Source organism: Corapipo altera, unplaced genomic scaffold (assembly GCF_003945725.1).
Source record: "Corapipo altera isolate COAL_440 unplaced genomic scaffold, ASM394572v1 68, whole genome shotgun sequence".
NCBI lineage: Eukaryota > Metazoa > Chordata > Aves > Passeriformes > Pipridae > Corapipo > Corapipo altera.
This window is the reverse complement of record NW_020884919.1, coordinates 905,677-930,445: the sequence shown is the minus strand read 5'-3', so window position 1 is coordinate 930,445 and position 24,769 is coordinate 905,677. Positions and strand designations below refer to the sequence as shown.

At 50.9% G+C, this 24,769-nt stretch overlaps 1 protein-coding gene across 1 annotated transcript in view; it reads left to right on the top strand.

Annotated features, from left to right (window-relative positions):
• The window catches only part of KCNJ3 (potassium voltage-gated channel subfamily J member 3), a 30,349-nt gene extending 5,937 nt beyond the window's left edge, over nucleotides 1–24,412 (top strand). The window contains exons 2-3 of the mRNA XM_027656301.1: nucleotides 21,495–22,407; nucleotides 22,837–24,412. Of these exons, the coding sequence (XP_027512102.1) occupies nucleotides 21,495–22,078 (584 nt within the window). The 3' untranslated portion in view covers nucleotides 22,079–22,407; nucleotides 22,837–24,412. The remainder of the gene's footprint in view (nucleotides 1–21,494; nucleotides 22,408–22,836) is intronic.
• Nucleotides 24,413–24,769: the final 357 nt, after the last annotated feature.

Genomic DNA, 24,769 nt, shown 5'->3' with positions numbered 1-24,769 from the left:
TTGAAGGACAGAGTGTTTATTTTCCAACCCCTTGTTCTCATCTCTCATTATTGTGATGGGGAACGTGAAGCTCTGTTGTCAAACCTTCCTGGGGGTGCTCATGGGGAGAACAAGCTTTGACTTCCCCCTGGATTCTCCTTCTGGATGTGTTTAGGATTACACAGCCCTTTACAATTCCTGTATTATCCTGTGACTTATCAGTAGGCCTCTAAAATTGCTAAAAAATGAGCACTGGATAAGAACCTGGAGTGTACAAAACCTGGCAGGAATGGGATGTGCATCCCTTCTCCAAACTCATTAAATGCTGCTTCAGAAACCTTTTAACATCGTTTTCTGATTAAAGAAATCAAACAGCCTGCCAGGCTTTTTAATTAAATAAATAGAGATGGCATCAAAGGCTTATTCCACTGGTTTTACTTTTAAAAACATGAGTAATTTGAATTATGGAACCACAGGTCTCCACAGGAAGGTTTCCCTCAGCAACAGATACATGGGGGTGATGGCAGAACTCAACAACTCGAGGGAACAAAGAGCTGTGATACAGATCTGAGAACTAACAGGATTTAGATCATTTCTACAACCATTTCAAAGTGTTTTTCTTGTGTGTCATTCTCAGGGTTGCTTTGCCTTGAAGAAACCTTGATACAAATGTACAGCTTTAAATGTGGAGTGTAAAGTATCATGGAATTATAGATTGGTTTGGGTTGGGAGGGACCTTTAAAGGTCAATATACTTAATTTGGTTTTGTCTTGCCATTCAGATTCTGGAGTGTTTTTTTTTTTTTTGCGCAAATGTGGGCAAAGGATGGAAGAGGGAAAACCCTCTGGAGGTGGTGGAGGAACTAAGTGGTATCCAAATACTGCATCATTTGAGAGCTAGAGGGTTGTCCCTCTTCATCCTCTCCTTCCCCACTGTCTGACAGCAGATTTTGTGACCAGCTCTTGGTGTTCCTAAGGAATCACCCATCTCACTGTGTGGACAGGGCAGCAGTTTGGGTGGAGAGGTGGGTCAGGAGCTCCCAGTCCAGAGCTGCCTCTTGCAGAGCGTCCCCTGTGCTGGTGCTGCTCCCCCAGGGATGGCTGGCCTTGGATCACTCTGGGTCCTCTGTCAGCCTGGGAATGGCAGGAATCTGTCAGGAGCAGGGATCTGGAGTGTGGAGTCACCTGTAGGTCAAGGTCTTTGGTGAGGGAGTCCTTGTGTCCTGGAGTCCTTGTGTCCTGCCTCGGTGGAACGGGACCGGAGTGGTTCCCCAGGGGTGACTCAGGGGCTGAATCTCCTGGAATCCACCTTTCCAAACCACTCCTCTGCCAAATACCACGGACTGACAGATGCCTGAGGTTGGGTGGGACTTTTGAAGGCCCTGTGACCCAAGCCCCACTGCTCCAGCAGGGCCACCAAGACTCAGTTGCCCAGGAGCACCTCTGGGTGCTGAGACATCAGTAAAGGGAGGGTGACAGGAAAAGAACAACTCAGCAATTTCACATCACCAAAGTGGCTTTTTTCTCTCTTTACTTATTTATATTTTTAATATTTTTTTAGGCATAACCTAGACATGATAAGATAGCAATTAAAAATTCCCCATCTTGGCAGTTCAGCAGCTCTTTTTCCAGTGCTGCTGTTACGTAAAATCCCTCAGTGGAAAACCAGTCTGGGTTGGTGGTGTGGGCAAAGGCAGAGGTTTGGCACAGCCAGAGGGCATGAGCTGGGCCTGGGACCTTCAGCACCAGCTTCCCTCTGCCCTCCTGGAGCTGCTGCTCAGGGGCAGCACAGCCACCATCAGCTCGGCCAGAAAAGGGGAAAAAAGCATTTTTAGTGCTAATGAATCGTGATCCTGGAATGGTTTGGGTTGGAAGGGACCTTAAAACCCATCCAGTGCCACCTCCTGCCATGGGCAGGGACACCTTCCACCAGCCCAGGTAGCTCCAAGCCCTGTCCAACCTGGCCTTGGGCACTTCCAGGGATCCAGAGGCTTCTCTGGGCAGCCTGGGCCAGTTTCTTGCCAGTTGTTTTTTTCTGTTGATAACCATAAATTGGAGATCTTCATTTTTTTCTTGTCCTCTCACCATTGCTGCCTCTCTGCCGAGCTGGACAAATGATTTAGGGATTTTTCATATTTTTTTGTCTGCAATGACCACAGTGCTGGAGGCAGGACAATGATGTTGGACAACATCAGCTTAAAGCCCTGCTCAACCCCTGTGGGTTGTGCCAGAGTCTGAGTTTGAGCCAGCAGGAACCTGAGAGGCATTTTATTTCCCACATGTGGAAATGGGGCACTGCACATCCTAAATAAACAGGTCCTGCAGAATACTTTGGACCCAGGATGAAAATACTCATCCGTGGATGGCTGATTTGGGCTGAATTCAGGAAGCATTTTAATTGCTGGTGCAATTTGAGTGATGAGTTTTGCATGTTCTTAAATATTTGAGCTCCCAGCAGGTCCCTCCCAGTGGGTTCCTCACACCCTCACTCACCTGAGGGCTCATGGCCTGGAAATGGCCAGGAGAGGGGCAGGTTGGGTGTCAGGGACAATTCCTTTATGGAATTGGGGTGGAGTCCCCATGCCTGGAGGGATTTCCAAACCCTGTGGATGTGGCCCTTGGGGACAGGGGTCAGTGGTGGCCTGGGCAGGGCTGGGGGATGGTTGGACTTTGTGATCTTGGAGGGCTTTTCCAATTGAACCATTCCATGATCCTGTGAAGACCAGGCTGGGGTTTCCAGCAAGGCTGTTGCTTTAAATGGAACTAACTGGGAGATAAAAGGAAAATCTTCCATTTTCTATTAGTGCAGCAAATAAATTCCTACTTCCAAGAGCTGCACTTGTATAATTTCCTGATATTTTGCATATCTCTCTTTTTTTTCCTCCAGTTTTTCAATTTTACTGCAGAATACCCTTTAAACACCCTGGATCCCTGCAGCAGCCCAGCTCTGTCCCCTCAGCAGCCCTGTCCTTCTGCCTGGGAAGGAAATTAAGCCCATTTGACCTGATTTGCTCTGACAAATCCATTTTGGCCCTTGCTTCAACCCTGCTCTCTTCTGGCTGATGAAAATTGTTTTCTTGCTTTGTGCAGTGGTTTTTTTTTTGGGATGTGGAGTGAACCTGATGGGGTGTAATGACCTGTCCCCTTCCTCTTCCTCCTCACTGGAGCATCCCTGGATCCAGGAGCTGCTCCATGTGATGGGAGTGTTGGTGTTGTCCCTTTCTGAGGCAGCAGGGGAGTGATGGGGGGGGAAATCAGCAAATATTTTTAATATCAAGGGTCAAAAATTGAAGTTGGAAATACTGATAATTCCTGGGAAGGGCTTGCAGCTGCTGAGCAGCTCAGTGAAGCCCTTCTGGCTTGACTTCAGTTTGTAAATCAGGATTAATTCATATTGCATTGGTGAAAACAAGGGGTTAGAGCAGTTTGTACTTTGTTCCTTTCTTCCACATGATCAGAAATGTTCATTGTCTTCAAAATTAAAAAATTCCTTCTACCTTTTCATTACTTGGAAATTCTGGGCAGTCACTGCTGAGCATCAGCCTCCTTCAGTTTTCAGGTGGTTTTCTTGCTCTTCAATCTCATTTGTCACAAACCCAAAGGTTTTTACTCTTTTGCCTGAGAATTTGGCTGTGAAGACACCAAATGCTCATCCTGAGCTGGAGCATAAAGCATTCCAGGAGAAATGTCCCTGCTCAGAGCAGGGGGTTGGAAAAAATGAGCTTTAAGGACCCTTCCAACCCAAACCATTCCAGAATTTTATGATATTCTGTGGATGCATCTCAATTTCTGCTTTAGGTACAGAGAAACAGGTTGTTTGGTGGGAAAATGGATGCCCAGTAGCTGGAAATTGTTTAATTCTGGGGAAAAAAAAAGGGAGATAAGTAGCTGCACTTCACCCTTTGGAAATTCAGACTAAATCCTTTCCGTGTGGGTTTGTAAATGAAACATCAGAAAGGGAATGTGGCCTTCCTGGTGGGAAGGGTGGAGGGAAGAGTCCTCTGGGATGAGGGAGGAGGGGATGGAGGGCAGCAGGAACAATGGAATTACAGCCATTAAGCTCTGGGAAGATGAGGAATGACCTACTGACTCTGTCTGTTGGAGGGCTGGGGTTTATTAATCACGGGCTTGTCTCCACTGGGGATCTCCAGCCTGGCCCAGCCCTTGGCTTGTGCTGGGGGGGAGAATGTTGGGGGGTTGGAGCTTATCTCTGAGGCCCCTTCCAACCCAGACCAGCCCGTTTTGTTTATTCTGTTGAAGCCTGAGCCATTATTTTTATGTAGCAGCCTATTTCCACTCCTTATTTAACACCCTGGATCACCTGGAAATCCAGCCTTTCCCTGGCCACTTCCCCTCCATGAATTATTGCTGGTGCTGTCGATTCTGTCAGCAACCAACTGATGGCTCTGAAGTGTTGTTTATCTTTTGTTTAAATACTCTTCAGCAGGGCACCTGCCTCTGGCAGATGTGCTGGCTGTTAAAACCTGCCAGAAAATGCCCAGCTGTCTTTTCCATGGATACCTGTCCCTCGTCCTGGATACCTTTGTGCTCACTGTTCTTTGTTTACAGCACTGTAACACGGAGGGGGTTGTTGAAGGTTTTGGTACCAACTGGGGGCTCAGGGGTTTTATGGGTGTCATAAAATAGTCATGGTTTCTGTTCAAAGCCTTGTTGTGTGTCTGCTGCTGTTTCTTTGGGTTTTTTTTTTGAGGTGAGACTGAAGCTGAAGCAGAGGGCTGCTTTAGCTCTTTGTGTGTTACACAATCAAACCTCCACTTAGTGCTCCTTCCAACCAGCTAAATGACGATAAAATCCTTTGGCAGGAGAAGGGGAAGAAGTCGTGGGTAAAAGGCTGTGATGTTTCAGGGGAACCATCCAAAATGTCATCAGGAGTTCAGGATTTTAGGGAGGAGAAACTGTGCTGGGGCTGGGAACAGCCTGGAGGCTCCTGCAGTGCAGGAGGCTGTGACACCCTCCCTGGGGGGGACTCGTCCTCCCGCCTCCCTTCCCTGGCTGGGCTGGTTTTGTGGGATCTGGGGGGAGCAGGTGGAGCAGGAAGGGGTGAGGAGGATGGGCTGTGTGCCCCCAGGGTGGGGCTGAGCCCTGTGGGCACGATGCTCCCGGGGCTGGGGGCTGGAGCCCCTGCCCAGTCCTGGCTCCTGCCTGTGCTCAGGACTCATCCCACTGGACAAGGTCCAGTTATTTAGGACTGATCTGCTATTGGAGCCATCCACTGCAGATCATTATCTTGGCTCTTTGCACTGAGTTAATCTCGAAGTCAAAAATAAGCTCATTAGTGACCGTGAAGGGGTTCAAAGGGTTTTTATCTCTCTGTGTCATCACAGCACTGGGAGAGGGTGCTGGGGATGCTGGAGCAGCTCTTCCTCCTCGAATTGCAGGATTTATCAGAGGCTCATTGTCTTTTTTTCTCGTCCTTACTGACTCTCTGCAGCCCTTGAACATATTGTGCAGCACATTAACAAATCCCAAACCTCACTGCAGAGAAACTCAGCCCTCCTGGTTCGAGTGGTGGGGTCTGAACCTCTATGTTTTCAGACTAGATCCTGGGGAGATGATGGGAGGGGGGTAGGATGTGTTTGCCAAGAACAGGGCACTGGATCAGGGTGTGCAGGTGCCTCTGGACTCAGTGTGACCAGCAGGGAGGGGAGGATCCTGCCCCTCTGCCCCCTCAGGTGAGACCCCCCTGCAGAGCTGCTCCAGCCCTGGGAACAGCAGCACAGGGATGTGGAGCTGCTGGAGAGAGTCCAGAGGAGGCCATGGAGATGCTCCAGGGCTGGAGCCCCTCTGCTCTGGAGCCAGGCTGGGAGAGCTGGGGGGGTTCCCCTGGAGAAGAGAAGGGTCCAGGGAGAGCTGAGAGCCCCTTGCAGGGCCTAAAGGGGCTCCAGGAGAGCTGGAGAGGGACTGGGGACAAGGGATGGAGGGACAGGATACAGGGAATGGCTTCCCACTGCCAGAGGGCAGGGAGAGATGGGATATTGGGAAGGAATTGCTGGCTGGGAAGGTGGGGAGGCCCTGGCCCAGGTTGGGCAGAGAAGCTGTGGCTGCCCCTGGATCCCTGGAAGTGTCCAAGGCCAGGTTGGACGGGGCTTGGAGCAACCTGGGCTGGTGGAAGGTGTCCCTGCCCATGGCAGGGGGTGGCACTGGATGGGCTTTAGGTCCCTTCCAGCCCAACCCATGCTGTGATTCCATGATTCCCTGGTTTTTACCCTGTGCAGTTCAGGCTCAGGGCTGGCTCTGTTATTCCTGTCGGGAGGTTCTCACTCCCGGCTGTTCCTGCTGACAGGGTCAGTTCTGCACTTCAGCTCTAATTCTCCCCTTCCAGTTATTTATAACTTTCCAGTCAATTAACTCCTAAGACTGCAATTTTTTCATGCTTGGTCTTTGCTTGGAGGAAAATATATTTTGGCAAGTTGGTAGACAAAAAAAAAAAAATCCCTTTGCTTTTTGTGGCTGCTGCTTTCCCGGTCCCCAGCTGTGCGTTCCTGGCGCTCCTGGGAGGTGGGGAGAGAAATCCAAGCAAAAGAGGGGGAATTAACATTGCAAAAAGAACCTTTTTTTTCTTAATCCTACCAGATTTCCATCTCCTCTCACGTATGACTTGCTGAAGTGTCTCTTAATGGGCTGAGGATCCCGAAATGCTGAGAGGCATTTAGCACAATTTCCGTGTATTTCCGTGGAAAGATGTTGAGGAGCTCATGGAATTCACCCCAGAAGTCTCAGAAAGTTTGAGTTTTTTAAAAAAAAATAATTTTCTGGGATCTAACAGATTCTTCCTGCTGTTCCAGATTTATTCCATTTATTTCCTGGGAGGATTCTTCCTGCTCAGGTTTGGTCAGAAATTATAAAGGATTCGGGGAGAGTGACAAGGACAAGGGGAACGGCTTCAAACTGCAGGAGGGTTGATTTAGAGTGGAGATTACGGAGAAATCCTTCCCTGGGAGGGTGGGGAGGCCCTGGCACAGGTTGCCCAGAGAAGCTGTGGCTGCTCCTGGATCCCTGGAAGTGTCCAAGGCCAGGTTGGAGCAACCTGGGCTGGTGGAAGGTGTCCCTGCCCATGGCAGGGGGTGGCACTGGATGATCCTTAATTTCCCTTCCAGCCCAAACCATGCTGAGATTTTTTGGGGTGATGACTTTGGGGTGCTGTGAGGTCCCACAGCTGCTGTAGTGTCAGTCAGGCACCCCAGTCCCATCAGGAATCACCTCCTGTTTCCTTTGGATGGATCTCAGGAGGGAGAGCAGGAAAATGCAGAGATGGATGGGGCCAAAATGAGGCGGCCTCCTGGAGTAGTGATTTTTCTAATGAGATTTCCTGGGCTCCTCGTTAAGGTATCGACCTGTGTGTGCAGCAGGATCACTCAGGACAAAGCAGAGGCTCCCAGCTCCTGCAGGAATAACCCAGGACACGGCAGGACTAATTGCTGGTGATTAAGGACATGTGTCAGGCCAGGGCTGGGCTGGGGGGTCTCTCTGTCTCCCTCCTGTCCATGGCTTTGGCTGGGTCAGGACCTTGCACTGCAAAGGGGCTTCTCCAGGGAACCCACAGTGCTTTAAAGGGGGCTGGATGTGGGGATTGGGCTGATTTTGGCTTCTGGAGTGTTTTTGGGATTGGAGTAACCAAGAACTGGAACAACTTGAAAGTTAAAATTGTGTCCTTGGAGTGCAAAGATAATAAAGAACATGGAATCACAGAACAGTTTGGGTGGGAAGGGACCTTAAAACTCACTTCATCCCACCCCCTGCCATGGGCAGGGACACCTTCCACCAGCCCAGGTTGCTCCAAGCCCCATCCAGCCTGGCCTTGGACACTTCCAGGCATCCAGGGGCAGCCACAGCTTCTGTCATAAATGGACTGAGCAAGTTGTGTCCAAGGAAGGACTGGCCATGGCTCTCAGTGCTCTGGGCTGGGTGACAAGGTGGGGATGGGTCACAGGTTGGACTCGATGGTCTGGGAGGGCTTTTCCAACCTAAATGATTCTGGGATCAAGTTCCTGTCAAGTGTGTTTGGTTCCAGCTGCTCCATCAGGTACCAGATAGAGCTCTCCACGTGTACCAAACTTCCCTTCAGAGCCCCGTTAATGATTCATTTTTTTGCCCTTTGATTTCATACCGTGACACTTCCCATATTTTGCCTGCAGTCATCCAACAGGACACAGACCTGAGCACATTCCCAGCATTCCAGCTCCTTCCCTCCTCCTCATTATGCTGCAGATGCTTTAAATTCCCCCAGTAATGGGGAGGAAATTTCCCACAGTGGAACATTGCTGACTTAATGCTGCTGACTTAATGTTCAGTGCTTAATGTGATGAAGTAGCACAGATTTATATTTAATATTTCCTTTCAAGCCCTGCAAGATTTCCCTGCTCGTGGCTGTTTTGTGCAGTTTTGCTCAGCAGCCAGACCTGGGCAGGTCTTTAAAGCTCTGAAAAATTTATATAGTGCTTTGTGCCGAGCACCTCATACATAACAAAAGTGGATTTTTCATTTATTTTTCACCTGGAAGAGCTTAAGAATTTAAAACCTTCCCCAAAAAAACATGCGTGGGGATGTTGTTTGATCCGTGATGCCAGTGAAACCATCCCATCTTTCCACTCCAGACTGGATATCAGGGGACATTTGTGGCTTGAGATGGTGAGGCCATGGCACAGGTTGGGCAGAGAAGCTGTGGCTGCCCCTGGATCCCTGGAAGTGTCCAAGGTCAGGTTGGACAGGGCTTGGAGCAACCTGGGCTGGTGGAAGGTGACCCTGCCCATGGCAGGGGGTGGAATGGGATGGGCTTTGAGGTCCCTTCCCACCCAGACCATGGAATTCCATGTTGGGGTGTATATATCCCCCCAGGAATGTGTCTCCAGGAGTAGGATGAAGGTAAATACCATTCCCTGGGAGCTGTGGCCCAGGGGACCTGGCTCTGAGGGAGGAATTAATTCATCAGCACAACTGTCTGGGCTCAGGGCTCTGCTCCCACAGGGGCTTCTAATTGGAGTTAATGGCTCATTAGTGTTGGGCACATCCCCCTGAGAGCAGCACCCACACAGACACAGTCAGGAAGGACCTGCAGGCAGTGGGATCTCCCATTCTACAGTAGGATCCCCCATTCCACAGTAGGATCTCTGTTCTGGGGTCTGTGCCGGTTCCTTGTGAGCTCAGAGGTGGGTCTGGGCTGGGACAGATGGACTGGGGGGCTCTGGCTGTGCTGCTGCCCCTGGGGCTCTGGGAGGGCTCAGGGGATGGGATGGGATGGGGTGGGGTGGTCATGGCCTCCTGCTTTGGTGCCTCCTTCCTCTCCGACCCAAACCGGGTCCATGGGGTTAAGGTGGTTTTTGGGTAAAAACATATGAAATGACCAGCAGTGGCTGCTACCCAGAAAGATGTAAAAATATAAATCTTAAGATCCCAGAATCCTGGAATGGTTTGGTTGGAAGGGAAATTAAAGCCCATCCAGTGCCACCCCCTGCCCTGGGCAGGGACACCTTCCACCAGCCCAGGTTGCTCCAAGCCCCGTCCAACCTGGCCTTGGACACTTCCAGGGATCCAGGGGCAGCCACAGCTTCTCTGCCCAACATGGGCCAGGGCCTCCCCACCCTCCCAGCCAGCAATTCCTTCCCAATATCCCATCTCTCCCTGCCCTCTGGCAGTGGGAAGCCATTCCCTGTGTCCTGTCCCTCCATGCCTTGTCCCCAGTCCCTTTCCAGCTCTGTTGGAGCCTCTTTAGGGCCTGGAAGGGGCTCTCAGGGACCCTGTGTGAGACAGGGACTGTGTATGTGGAGAATTTGCTGGAAACAATGCAGGGAAGGGAAGGGGACTGTGGGGAATGGACATGTCCTGGTTTAGGGCAGGGGCCGCACCAGAAAAGCAGCAGCAGCCCCAGAGCTACCAGTCCCATCTCTCCCTTTGGTTTCCCAATGTTTCATCTTCCAGGGAGAGGAGGATAATAGCTTGGAGATGCCCAAAATGGCTTTTCACACCTCAGTGCACAGAGAAGTGAGTAAAAGGGGAAAAAAGTGACTGTATGTTCCTAAAGTGCCTGTCCCTGAGTTCTGTACCCTTTTAATACAAGGAGGAAGAGGAAGGGGGGAAAAATGGGAATGGGGTGTGCAAACACCTTTTCCTTTGTTATTTGTCAGGTTAGTGGTGATTCAGTAAAATGTGTATTTTCTGTTAGACCTGGAAAAAAGCATTTTCTTTAGAATAAAAGAGCTGCAAATTGGACTTTATAAACACATGCGTTGCTCCACCTGATATCATTCCACCTGTGTGGGGATGGATGTTTGTCCTTGGAGGGATGAGGGGGGAAAACTCTGCCAAGGGCAAAATTATTCAGTGTTTATTTACAGGGTCAGGTGTTCTCCACTTCAGCCTCTGGGGGCTGAGCATAAACCTTCCAAATCCAGGTAAATACTTTGGTTTTAGCTTTGCCTGGGGTGAAATATCGATTATTCCAAGTGTGGTGCCGGGTGGGAGCAGTTGGCCTTGGGGATGTGTGTTCATCCTGCTCCTTCCCTCCTCCCAGCACCTTTTGAACCACAGAGACCTCTGGAGAAATGCTCTCACTGTAACTCAGGCTGGGAGTATAAAATCAGCTTTTTAGGCTGAGCCTCGTGCTGTGTTTTCTGGCTGTTTGAACCAAAACAGGGGCAATTACAGTTTGATCCCTGAAGATCCCAGGCTGACAACCAGCAGTGTTTGTCTGGGCTCACTTGGCTTTTAAATCACTCTGAAAAAGGGTGTATTTGTTGCTTGGGCTTTTTTCTTGCATTTGTTTCATTTTTCCCCGTTTAACCTAAAACTGAACAAGTGGTGGGAAGTGGGGAATTGTTGGGTTTGAACCTGGGTTTTGTGGGGGTTTTCACCTAAAGAGCTCAAAAAACCACATCTTACTGATTCCTCTGGTCCCAGCCTGTGGGAAGGTTTAGCTGACAAGGTCAAAAGTTGGACTTGGTGGTCTTGGAGGGCTTTTCCAACCTGAATGATCCCGTGATTCTGTGAGTCCCTGAAGGTGGGGAGGCACCTCTGCAGCCCAACAGGTCTTTTCCCTGGAAGCAAAGCAGCGCCCTGACATTTAGGACTGGAGTGAAATTCAGAATGTCAAAAATACTGACTTTGCTCTTCAAATCCTCAGACAGAAAAGTCACAGTTTTCCCTAAAATGGCAAAGATGCTCCAGACTCCGAGGATTTTCAGCCTGGTGAGAGCTCAGATCAGCGTGGTTGCAACGTAAGGAGAGAGGGGGTTGTATGTAAAATTAGAAACCCCTCATAGGCATATGGCTGTTTGTGCAGCTCAGCACTGAGCTGTGGCTTATTTATCCTCCTGGGGTGCACATGGAAATAATGAATGTGCTGTGTGACATCACACTGCCAGAGACATTGTCACTAATTAACCTTCCTGGCTGCTGGAACGGCCTCCCCCCGCACACGCCGCAGGAAATCATTTGCCTCTGTATTATCTCCTGGATGCTTTGGGGCTGAACCAGAATGGGGCCAGAGGAGGAGAGCAGCAGCCAGGAACTCTGAGCTCTGTCTGCCTCTCCTGCCTTTGCACCAGGAAATGTTGTGTGGATTGTATTTTGGGATTTTTAGTTTCCTCTGGTGCTGCAAAAGAAGGAGCAACTCTGAGCTGGGCACCCGGTGACAGGGTTCCACCTGGGTCACCTGGAGAGATCAGGAGATGTGTTACCAGGGAGAAAAACCCAACTGAAGGGGTGAAGGTGCTGTTTGAGGAGTTTTTCCAGGGGGAGCCCAAGCTGAGCAGAGGCAGAGCTCAGAAGGCTGGGGAGGTACCACAAAGATGCTTCACTCACTGCATGGCAGGGGAAGACCTGCACTGCCCCTGGATCCCTGGAAGTGCCCAAGGCCAGGTTGAACAGGGCTTGGAGCAACCTGGGCTAGTAGAAGATGTCCCTGCCCATGGCAGGGGTTGGGAAAAAATGATCCTTAATTTCCCTTCCCACCCAAACCACTGTGGGATTCTGTAATTGGGTGATATTGGTATCTATGTGTATATTTATACATAAGGTGTGTCTGGTTTGCTGAAGAGCCTTTCAGAGCCCCAAATCCAGGCTGACAGTTGTCCCCCCCAGCACTGACAGCACTGATGCCTCTCTTCCCTGGAAGTTCTGTGCTCCTGACGTGTTTGCAGGGAATGTTTGTCAGCTGAAGCCGGTGCCTGAGCAGCAAACGCTATGTTTAGTTCAGGGATCTGCTGTTAAGCTGTGCATTAATTTTAAATACATGACAGGAGCTGTTCCGGGCTGGGAGATGCTGGGGATGGAACTGGGAGCTGTGATGTTCCAAAGGGAAGGCAGCACTCCAGGAGGGATGCAGGTGAAGAGCTGTTAAAGCTGGTTTAAATGCAGTGTCAGCAGCTGACAGGGAAAGAACAGCCCCTCAAAACAGGAGGTTTGGGGTTGTTGTGGCTGGCAGGGATAGGCAGGCACATTCCCTGGATGTTGGGTTCCTGTGGGCAGCTCCTGTCCTAAAGCAGGAGGTCCTTTGGTCCCCATCTCCCCTCTATTTGGGGGTCACCTCCTGGTTCCCAGCAGCTGAATCCCTCTATCAGCCCTGGATCCTGCCCTGAGGTCCCCCTGGGAACACGTGAGGGGAGTCAGTGACCTCCATGGATTTTAAATATTATACCCCAGGAGAGGATGGTGAATGAGGGTTTCACAGAGTCACAGACCCACAGGGATCATCCAGTCCAACCCTCAGCCCTGCCCAGACACCCCAACAGTCCCACCCTGTCCCTCAGAGCATTGTCCAAACCCTCCTGGAGCTCTGGCAGCCTTGGGGCTGTGCCCACTGCCCTGGGGAGCCTGGTCAGTGCCCAACCACCCTCTGGGGGAAGAACCTTTTCCTGAGATCCAACCTGAGCCTGCCCTGACACAGCTCCAGACCATTTTCCCTCTCTCATGGTCGGGCTGGGGGTGTCTCACCTTGAATTTTCTGTCTGGAGTGGCCACGGGCCACCTGGGGCTGCAGGGCAGGAGCAGGAGGGACAGGGCAGGTTTGTTGGGAGCAGGTTTGTTGGGAGCAGCTCTGGGATGAATTGATGGCCTCCAAATGGTCGGTGTTGCCAAGATATTCAACAATCAATACAACCAAACACTACATGAGGAGAGTTCATATCCACACACAGCTCTGGGCTGTATTTCACAGAATCTTGGAATCACAGAAGGGAATTCTGTGATCTCTGAGGGACCATAAAGCTCATCTCATCCCACCTCCTGTCCCATGGACAGGGACACCTTCCACTGCCCCAGGTTGCTCCAAACCTTGAACACTTCCAGAGATGGGGAATCCATCCACAGCTTTCCTGGGCAGTCAGAGACGTTTTATCCTTCTCTGTCTCGTCCTGCTGTTGACACAGTTCATATCAAATAGCACATTATTGCAGCTCAGAAGGTGCTGCTGAGTTGATGTGATATTTAAATCAGTCTCCCAGCCATCCTGAGAGCCCTTTTCCAGAGGGTGGATGCAGGCAGGGATGGAGCAGGTCTCCCTCTGATGGTGCTGTGCTCCCTCCACTCTCTGCAGGCAGCATTTGGAGCATCCATGAATCCTGGAGCCCCAAAAACACCCTGACTCCGTGGCTGTGTTGTACAGCCCTGCAAACTGTTCCTCCCAGTATGGAGAGAACTGGTTTTTCCATCCCAGGAAGGCAGTGTGAATTCCATGGGGTGTTTTTAGGGCTGCCAAAGCCCTGCAGATGAAAGCTCTATTTTGGTGCTCAGGGCATATGGCCGGGTGGGTGTTTGGAGCTGCTGGGGAATCGTGTGTTCAGAGGGAAGGGCTGGGCTCTGGGTTGGTGTTTCTTGCCTCATAATTAAAATGTTCTCGTTCAAAGAGCATAAATTATTTTAAATGTCTTTTTTTTTTCCCCCTTCTCTGACTGGTTTGCAGACTTTGCTCGGGTTTTGCTCTGTCTGTGTGTTCCTGAGGCCCCCTCTGACCTCACTGTTCTCTGGTTTAACAGAATATTCCTGTCTCCCCTTGTCTCTTCCCCACCATCCCCAATGGACATTGTGCTGCAGATAAACCCCCTGATTTCGGGCTGCACTTCAGAGCCCAAACTCCATGAAAAGCAGAACCAACTTTATTTCTTCATTTTTAGGTTGGAAAACCCATTTAAGAGCATTGACTCCAACTGTTCCCCCAGGCCACCACTGACCCCTGTCCCCAAGTGCCACATCCACAGGGATTGAAATCCCTCCAGGGATGGGGACTCCCCCCTGCCCTGGGCAGCTGTGCCAGGGCTGGACAACCCTTTCCAGGAAGGAATTTTTCCTAATATCCAACCTGAACCTACCCTGGAGAGACTCCATGCAGAGTGTGTTGCCCAGGGAGGGTGGAGGATTTGGACAAGGACATCCAACATTCCCTGGCTCCTCGGGATGGGAGGGCTCTGGTGCCCTTTGCTGCCCATGGAAAACCTTCAGTGTCTGCTCCAGGTTTTTAAACCATTATCAGCTGTTAGGAAGGAATTCCTGGCTGGGAGGGTGGGCAGGCCCTGGCACAGGTTGGGCAGAGAAACTGTGGCTGCCCCTGAATGCCTGGAAGTGTCCAAGGCCAGGTTGGATGGGGCTTGGACCCACTTGGGAATAGTGGAAGGTGTCCGTGCCCATGGCAGGAGATGGGACTGGATGGGCTTTAAGGTCCCTTCCCACCCAAACCAGTCTGGATTCTAGGATTCTGTAATTAGCATGAGGAAGCTTTTCAGAGGATTGTGCTGTCAGTAAAAACCTGGGAATACCTGAGGCTGGAAGGGAGCCCTGGGGAGCAGAGCTGTGCTCTGTCAGGGCATGGATGGGCAGCTCCTGTTCATGGCAGAAAACCACTTTATCCATATCCCCAGGCTCACCCTGTAAACATCCCCATCCATGGGGAGGGAATGCATTGCCTCTCCCTGCTCCCATCCTTTCCTTTCCTTCCAACCCTTCCCCCCTTTCCCTTCCCAATGCCAGCACTGCCTCCTGGCAGAGAGCTGCGTGGAGCAGGGAATGAAATCCTTCCCGTTTGGTGCTGCTGATTCAATAACATCCCGGGAGGAGGGAAATGATGCAAAACTGGGAATGTGGCAGATGGCTCAGGGAAAAAAAACTGCTCCAAGGAGGGAGCTGGAGGGGCTGGATGAGCCCTGACGCACTCGGCACGGAGGGAAACGGGACGGAGCAGAACTGGAATCTGGGGTAAAAAATGGAGAGAGAACAAAAATCCCAGGCCACATTCTCAGTGTAAATTTCTGCCACTGCATTAAATGTGTGTTTGATGGTTTGGTTGAGATAACTGTGCTCCTGGCTCTGTTTTTCCCAAAGAATGGAAAACCCTGCTGCAGCCATGGCAGGGCAGCACTGAAGGCTGCCAGGCTTTAAGTGATTCCCCCTTTTTTTGGTGGCCAATACAGAAGGGGGGAGGTTGGCTCACCTCTTGCATCCCTGTGCATGGAGCAAGGTCAGGATGTGCTTTCCACGCTGCTTCCATGGCATTTTTGGGATCAGGAGGGGAGCTGTGTTCTTGTGTTCCTGGCAAACAGCAGGATGAGCTGCCTGCAAGGTGCCAGGGAATTGTGCATGTCTGAGGGATTGGAAATGGCCCTGGGAAGAGGGATGACTGATAAGGAAATACCTTTGGTGTCACTGCTGTTTTTAAAGTGTCACGAGAGCTCCTGGGAGATGAGTGGGAACAAAGCAGGAGTATTTGTAGAGCTGAGCCCAAACAATGGGACTGAGATCAGAGCAAAGCAGGAGCCTGGCTTTGTGCTGAGGGGGGCCAGAAATTTAAGTGTTTATCATAAGGCTGGTGTCTGACTGACATGAGTGTGTGCCTGGCGTTCCTGGAGCCACGGGATTGTGGGATAGTGGAATGGTTTGGGTTGAAAGGGACCTTAATGATCGTCTCATCCCTTGGGTCCCTCCTGCACATGTGATGAATTTGTTAAATCTCTGACCTCGGGGTGTTGGGGCGACTTCTGTGTCTCACAGGTTGCCAGAAGGTTCTGGTGCCCTTCAAACCATCATCACTTTGATAAACAGCCCTTGACATTGTGATGGAGAAATGTTAATGCTAAAAATAGCTGTTCTTTCCAAATAGTTGGGAGTTCAGACACCACATGGTGTCTGGGAGGAGCCCTCCCTGTGCCTTTCCCAGCCTGGCATCTGAACTTCCCTGGAAAAATAATGTGGCACTGAAGGCACTGAAGGAAAAGCCTGAGAACTTCCTTTCCTCCCAGTTTGGGTGCTGACTTCCCATTTCTGTCCCCATTTTCTGGCTTATCACAAAACTCAGGCGTAGTTCCCGTTCCAAGGTACAGGGTGGCCATCAGGATATCCCATTCCTTGGCTAAATGGGATAAAACCAGCTGCTTTCCCTGTGTTTGGAGAGAAGCTGGGGCTGCCCTTGGATCCCTGGGAGTGTCCAAGGCCAGGTTGAACGGGGCTTGGAGCAACCTGGGCTGGTGGGAGGTGTCCCTGCCCATGGCAGGGGGATGGAATGGGATAATCCTTATTTTCCCTTCCAACCCAAACCATTCCAGGACTCTGTGGTTTCTTCTGGACGTGGAGAGATTGCCATGGAAATCTCCTTTTTCCTGCAGCAGTAAATCCTGCCTTAGTGCCACCAGGGTAGGGGATGAGTGTGGGGTGTTTTTATATCAAGTCTCACATCCAGCTTTACTCTTCCCTTCCTGGACCTGAAATTGCAGTTGTAAATTAGCTTAATTGGTAGCACTGCGTTAAGCATTGCTGTCTGACTGACTTTTAACAAGGGGGTTTAGAGTTAAACTGCAGGTTTAAGGGAGGTCAACCCCCCATAATCACCAGGAGCAGCCCCTTGGACCCGGCTCAGCTCCAGGGGTTTCACCCTGCAGCTCTTCAAAGGGAAAAAGGAGAAAGTCTGACAGAACATAATCCCGTTTGTGCATTTTGGCCAGGAATGCTGGAGAGATTCCTCTTCCTTCCAAGATGCCCTTTCTGGGGCCATTGGGACCATGTGCTGTTGGATCATGGTGAAGCCAAATTAATTATCTCTTTCCCCACTGATTAACTCTTCCATGTTCTGAGGACACCTGGTGTCCCTGTGTCCAGCCCTTGGCCAGCAAACTGCATTCCAGGCACCCAGAAAGATTTAAGGGGAAGTTTCTGGCATTACTTTGGAGAGGGAAAGGAGCCACAGAACCTTTGTGTGCCAAAATTGGTTCTGGAGACTCACAGGATGGGGGGGGGGGGCTGTTAAAAGCTTATTAGTGATCTGTGATTTCCCAACCATCAGCCAGCTTCTGGAATAAAATTGAATAAATAACAGCAGGGCTGGGTTGGGTTTTTTTCAAGGCAATTTATTATGAGCTCTAGAAATTGCCTGAAAAGAGCCAGTTCCATCTGGGTACTTGGAAATTTGGGAATAATTGGAGGGTTATTATAGGGTAGAATTAGTCAAAGCATTTATTTACAGATTTCTTTGGCCTCCATCTGCCCCTTATTAATCCGGGGAGGCAGCTCTGAGCTGGGCTGACAGCGAGTTGTAGAATCATGGAATGCTTTGGATTGGAAGGGAAGTTAAGGATCATCTCATCCCACCCCCTGCCCTGGGCAGGGACACCTTCCACCAGCCCAGGTTGCTCCAAGCCCCATCCAACCTGGCCTTGGACACTTCCAGGGATCCAGGGGCAGCCACAGCTTCTCTGGCTGCCCCTGGTACAAAACCATCATTTCCTGGTTTTGACGTAATGAAGAGGGGGTTTACTGGATATTTTGGGGGTTTTTTTGGAATACAGGCATTCTCATACCTCTCTCAGGTGATTTGTGTGCAGGCAGAGCTTTGCTGGTGTTGGGAACAGCTCTGGGATGGGGATGTTCATTGGGAGTGAGGGACAAAATGCACCAAACCCTTTTCCTTTGACAAACCCATGGCTGGTTAATGCCATAATAAATAATTCCTCTGCTTGCAACCAGTTTGCTTCCAAACCAGAGCTGAATATTTATACTGAAAGTGAATATTAATAATCCAGAGAACTTGGTGAGATGGCAACAGGCCCATGAACATGATGGAGGCAGCACAGGCTGTGAGGGCTGTGGGTGCTGCTGGGGGAGAACTGAGGGGAAGAGAGCACAAAAAAAACAGGAAAGCCTTTCCCAGCAACAGCAGGAAAGGAAAACTGGCAACCAGGAGGGCCAGTGCCTAAAGAGTTCCCAGGAGAGCTGGAGAGGGACTCGGAACAAGGGATGGAGGGACAGGACACAGGGAATGGCTTCCCACTGCCAGAGGGCAGGGAGAGATGGGATATTGGGAAGGAATTGCTGGCTGGGAGGGTGGGGAGGCCCTGGCCCAGGTTGGGCAGAGAAGCTGTGGCTGCCCCTGGATCCCTGGAAGTGTCCAAGGCCAGGTTGGATGGGGCTTGGAGCAACCTGGGCTGGTGGGAGGTGTCCCTTCCCATGGCAGGGCTGGAATGGGACAATCATTAATGTCCCTTCCACCCCAAACCAGTCTGGGATTCTGTTATTGCTGGAATGCTCCCCCGGGGATGGTTCCAGGCAGTTGGAGCTGCTGCTCCAAGCATGGAATAGCAGAACAGCACTGTGAGCTCAGAGCTGGGGACTGAGGCTTTGCTGAGGGAATGGAATGTGAAGGGAAAGCTGGAAAACGCAGCAGAGCTGGAAGAAAACCCGGGGATTGATTTCTTGTCCAGGGGCTGATCATGTCAACACCTCTCAGCACCGGCTGTTCCCTGACAGGTATTCCCAAGAACCTTGGGAATACAAGTGCTGCTGTTCATCCAGAGGCTCTGAAATCATCTGTGCCCTCGGGTTTGTTAGGGAATGAGATACATGGATTGGAAGCACAAATGCTATTCCTGCAATATTTATCCCTCCAGTGAGCTTCCAAAGGAGTGGAACAGTATGAGGCTGCTTTTCCTGACATTCAGCTGATAAGTTTTTCGTTGGTAATAGAGAGTGTAAAATTCCTCCCCTGGAATCCTGCTGGGAGGGGGCAGGATGGGGAGCGGGAGGTGGGAATAGCCCTGGGGAACAGCAGCTGGTGGGGAGGGGAGAGACCTTCCCTTGGCCATGGGAATGCCTGGGATGGGGATGGAAACGTGGATGCAGATGCTGATGGGGATGGAGATGGGAATGTGGATATGGATGGTGGGTTGGGATGCAGGTGCTGACAGGGGTGTGGATGCAGATGGGGATGTGGATATAGATGTGGATGGGACTGGAATGTGGATGAGGATGCGGATGCAGAAGGGTGTGGGGATGTGGATGCCATGAGGATGGGGATGCCATCAGGATGGAAATACAGATTCAGATGTGGATGTGGGTACAGATGCAGCTGTGGCTATGGATGCAGATGCCAGCCTGTCCTGTTCCCAGTTCCCCTTCCCAAGCCCTCACCCACACATCCCCCCACGCCCCCGTTACACCCCCAAAGGCACTTTGCTGACACACCTTCCCCACTAAACCCCAGTTCTTTATTTGATGTTCCCCACACACCCAAAGAGCCCTGGGGGGATCCCCACCTGACCCTGGACTCTGCAGGACAGTGGGATGCAGCAGGAAGGGCTCTGGTGCCTCCCCCCTCAGCAGAACCAGCCATGGTGACAAATAATTGTCTTTTGCAGACAGAGTGATTTGCATTTGAAGCAGTTTGTTACCCGGAGCAGGGGTGAGCAGAGTTGCCCAGCTGAGTGCTCCACAGGCAGCACACAGCCCCTTCCCAAGGCTGATCCCTGTTGGACACATCCAGTCCCCAGAGAGGTCCCTGTGCAGGGTCAGGGCTGGGGCAGCACAGGGGACAGGTCTGGCTTTGCTGGGGAAGCTGCTGCTGAGCAACTGTGGAGTGAAGGGCACAGCTGGGGCAAGAACTCGCTCAAATTACCTTTTTTCTCTGAATTGCAGGTTTTTCCCTAAATCCATTAGGTACGGGATTGCTTCCGCTTCACTGAGGGAGCAGGAGCACGTGGTGACTGGGTGGAAACACACTGGGAATTATAAATAGTGTCCTGGAGGAGCTGGGGGATGTCTGGGGCTCTGGGCATGATCCTGCACGTGTGTGGCCTCCCTGGTGCTGGGGCAGCATCCAGTGGTAAAGAAACTGGATTCCTGTTTTTCTCCTAAGAGATAAAGTGGAAAACTGAGCATTTTGCCTTGTGATCTGTTCTGATGGGTCAGCAGCAGAAACCATGATGCAGAACTAACACTCTTATTCCATTAACAGGCAGATAAAGTGTAACAAACTGGAATTTTCCTGGCTGTGTGTCACCAGCCCCATCCCATCCCCTCTCCCCCTCACTGCAGCCCCACTGCTGTTTTTCTCATGTTTTCCAAAGTTTCCGTTCCTTTCCCCCTGGATGCTTGCAGGCATCCTTGTGAGCAAAGGCAGAGGATGTGTTTGCAGAGGTGGATTTAGCTTCCTGAAACCCAAATGTCACATTTCCACTTGGCTGTATAAAATGGCAGCGTAATTCTATTTACAGATTGCTACAAGAAAAAAAAATTAGTCAAAAAAAGAAGCAGCAGGATTTCTTCTAGAAGCCTCCAGCAAGCCATGATCATCTCCCCCTGATTTCCAAGGTTGGATGGGTCGCTGGGGTGGCCAAGTCTGGGTGTTCTAAAAGACTTTTCTCCACAGTGGGAGGTGGGGGAGGAAGAGGAAGGGCAGTGTCAGGGTCTTAGTCATGGGGTTTTTTTCCCTGCTAATTTTTTGGAGCCTGGATCTCATCCTGGCAGCGGTGGATCTGTGAGCAGGTTGCTGGTGAAGCCTTTAAAGAGGAATAAATGTATATTGAAGGACTTATTGCTCGCTGATGGGTTGGAACGTGCTGACACAACGTGCTTGGCTTGTGCATGTGGGGTCTGGCTTTGTGTGTATTCATTGATATGATGAAAATATGCAATAACTTAGTAAGACTTTAAGATCTGCCATGTCCAATTTTCCATTACCATTAGCAGCTCTTGCTGGTTTAATTACCAGGGCTATCAGGTAGCCCTGTCCCTTTGTCACCAGCACCTTCAGGAGTCAAAGTGTCTGGAATAGTAGATGGGAATTATTCAGTTCCACTCCTTGCTGTTACTCACTCCTTTTCACCTAGAGGATGACAATTTAATAGCTACTGTCTGATAGAATCATGGAATTGTTAAGGTTGGAAAAGGCCTTTGAGATCATCAAGTCCAACTGTCAACCCAGCACCACCACCCTGGTCACCACTGACCCATGTCCCCAGGTGCCACATCCACACAGCTTTTAAATCCCTCCAGAGGCGAGGACTCCACCGCTGCCTTGGGCTGGACAGCCACTTCCATGAAGGAATTTTCCCTTAAGTCCAACCTAAACCTCCCCTGGCACAACTTGGGGCTGTTTACTCCGTTAAATGGCAGGCAGGCCCATGCCTTTTCTTTTACACATTTTAAAACCATAAACCCCATTCCACTGGCTTGTTAAAAACCCCAGTACCTCTGTGCATCCCCAGTTATCCGTGACTGGTGCCGGTGTTTGTGCCTTGCTCCTTGCAGGGATGACGTGCCAGGCCAGGACGTCCTACACGGAGGACGAGGTGCTGTGGGGCCATCGCTTCTTCCCCGTCATCTCCCTGGAGGAGGGCTTCTTCAAGGTGGATTACTCGCAGTTCCACGCCACCTTCGAGGTGCCCACCCCGCCCTACAGCGTGAAGGAGCAGGAGGAGATGCTGCTCATGTCCTCGCCCCTCATCGCGCCCGCCGTCGGCAACAGCAAGGAGAGGAACAGCTCGGTGGAGTGCCTGGACGGGCTGGACGAGGTGGGCACCAAGCTGCCCTCCAAACTGCAGAAAATCACCGGCAGGGAGGACTTCCCCAAAAAACTCCTCAGGATGAGCTCCACCACGTCGGAGAAGGCCTACAGCATGGGGGACCTGCCCATGAAACTGCAGCGCATCAGCTCGGTGCCCGGCAACTCCGAGGAGAAACTGGGCTCTAAGACCACCAAGATGATGTCGGATCCCATGAGCCAGTCGGTGGCCGAGCTCCCGCCCAAGCTGCAGAAGCTCTCGGGGGGCGGGAGGATGGAGGGGAACCTGCCCCCCAAACTGCGCAAAATGAACTCCGACCGCTTCACATAACCCAGGGGGCCGGGGGCGACCGCGGGGAGCTGCGTCTGCTCCGGGAAGGGAGCGGGGCCGGGAGGGGCCCCGGCACCGGGGGGGTGCTGAACTCTGAGCTCTGGAGGCAGGAGATGGCCCGGTGCGGCGCCGGGAGGCCGGCGGGCCGGGGCCGTTGGCATGTACCATCACACCACGCATGCAGTACCAGTGTGCAACCCCTGCATATAGTCCTGTGGCATGACTCCCACTGTAGTGACACTGTACAGCCCCAAACGCGGGGAGGGGCCTCCCTTCCCCCCCGTACCCCTGAAGGAGTAGGGCCAACACACGAGCGGGGAGCTTTCAGGGTAAGTTCTAACTCCATTTGGGTCTTTTCTCTCCTGGTGTGGGTCGTGATGATTTGTTCAACCGAGTAGTTCTGGTGCATGTCTTTTTTTTTTTTCCTTCTTCAAGGGAGGTGTATTAGTGAATTCCTGACACCGACTCTGCTGGCCTTAAATTAACTGCTGGTTTCTAGTTTGCTTTAAGGTTTTCTGGGGGGGTTTGTTTCCTGTGTCAAGGCTACTGGGAAAAAACAAATCTGTATTTCATAAGGCTTTGTTTAGAGAAGAAACTTGTATTTATAAGTCTAGGCAAGACAATAAATAAATGAATAAAATTCACACTTTAGATATGATCAGTAAAAACTTTTTAAACCTCTGTGATTTATAATCTATGTGCAAGAAAACTGTTTTAAATAAGCAGGATGTGCTTGCTTTCTCATGTTGATAAAATAGCTGGACATGAAACAAGCTGAATGTCTCCACGAAGCCAAGCAGGCTCTTCTGCTGGATGAACTGCACCCCAAAGGCAGAGCCACCATTCCCTCTGTCCCACCGGGCCTGGATTTCCCTCCTCTGGCTGTGGTGGCCAGCTAGGCCAGCAGCCTGCAGGCCATGGTGGTCCCGAGCCCGGGGAGGCTCCTTGCTGCTTTTGCTAAGGTGAAAATGATGTTTAACCATGTTCTGGACTGAAGTTGACCCTGTGGGTTTCCAAATGAGTAATGCTTTGTTTGTAAATGTTGGGGTTGATGTCCTCTGTGTTTGGGTTTCCTTTGTCCGTCCCATTTGGCTCCGGCAGCAGAGTCGACGTGGGATGGGCTGAGTGTTGTGTGGTTGCCCCGTCATCGTGGCTTCTGCTGGGGGAGCACCCTCCCCAAAATTCCAAAGGCCAGCTGTTGAGGTGTCCGTGGATCCTGTGGGCTGTGTTTGGGGCCTTCCCGTTGGCTCCTTCTCGGAGCAGGAGGTCTGGGATGGATGGAGCGATGGGTGGCACCATTAGTGCTCTGGGTAGGAAAGCTGCTGCCAAGAGCACCCAGGAGAAGGGCTCTGTGGAGTGTCCTCTGTGTGTAAAACCCTCTGGACCACATCCAGGTGGTCCCAGGCATGGCCAGGTGGGGGTCAGGGGAGCACCCACGGCTTCATTAATGGCTGGGCCCTTCTGGCTCACGAGCCCTGGCCCATCCTGCACAAATGCTGGCACGTGCTGCCTGAGTGGTAACAGATCTCATAGTCTTTGAGGGGAAAATGGGGTTTGTTATAAATGCTGGCATGGAGCAAGACCCCTGAAGCCCAGCACTGCTGGGGGCTGGCTCAGCCACCGCTTTCCCTAGAAGTTGCAGTGCATGACCTGGCAGTTGTATGAATAACTTTGTATGAACTTTGTATGAACTTCCAAAGTTCCTTTCATGGTTTCTCACCCTTTTTGAGTGGCACTGCATGTTTTTCACAGCCGTGGCTGCCCCTCAGTGCTCTGCACGTTGCTGTAGAAGGGCAGGGCTGACCCATGCTCCACACGTGCTGAGCCAAGGGAAAACCTGGGCTTGTGCTCCCCCTTTTCCTAAAACTCCTTCAGATTGTCTTGTAAAATACCCCTGACTTTTGTGGCTGTTCTCCCAGTCCTTGGCTGGCACCAGGAATAGCCATGTCCAGTTGCCAGGTGTCCACAGCAGATCCACCACCCGGCCCAGTGAGCCCAAAGCAGTGCCCAGCCTGGGAACCAGCCAGGGAGTCCCCCAGCAGCCTGGGCACAGGGCTCTGCCTGGGAAAGGAGGGTCTCCAGCAGCTTGACCCCTCCTCAAAGCTCCTTTGGTTTATTTGGGGTGGGGGGGGAGCAGTGGCTCCTTCCTGGGGGCTGTCGGAGCATGACCCAACCAACCACTGCCCCAGGGTGACACTGGGCTGGGTGGGCATTGCAGGGCCCTGCCAAACAAAATATTCTGTTCTATTCTTTTTCTTAATCTATTCTATTCTTATTCTTAACCTATTCTTGTTCTTATTCTATTTTGTTTTCTATTCTTACCCTTGATCTATTTTTATTCTTATTCTATTCTTAATATATTCTATATTCTATTCTTATTCTATTAATTCTATTCTTGTTCTATTCTTATTCTATTCTCTATTCTTGATCTGTTTTCTACTCCTTATTAATTCTAATTCTATGTTCATTCTATTCCCTTTTAATTATGTCTATTCTATTCTATTTCCTATTCTATTCTATATTCTGTGTTCTAGTCTAGTCTCTATTCTAGTCTCTATATTAATTCTGTGTTTGTTCTAGTCTAGTCTCCTATTTTATTCTGTATTAATTCTATGTTTGTTCTAGTCTAGTCTCCTATTCTATTCTATTCTATTCTATTCTATTCTATTCTATTCTATTCTATTCTATTCT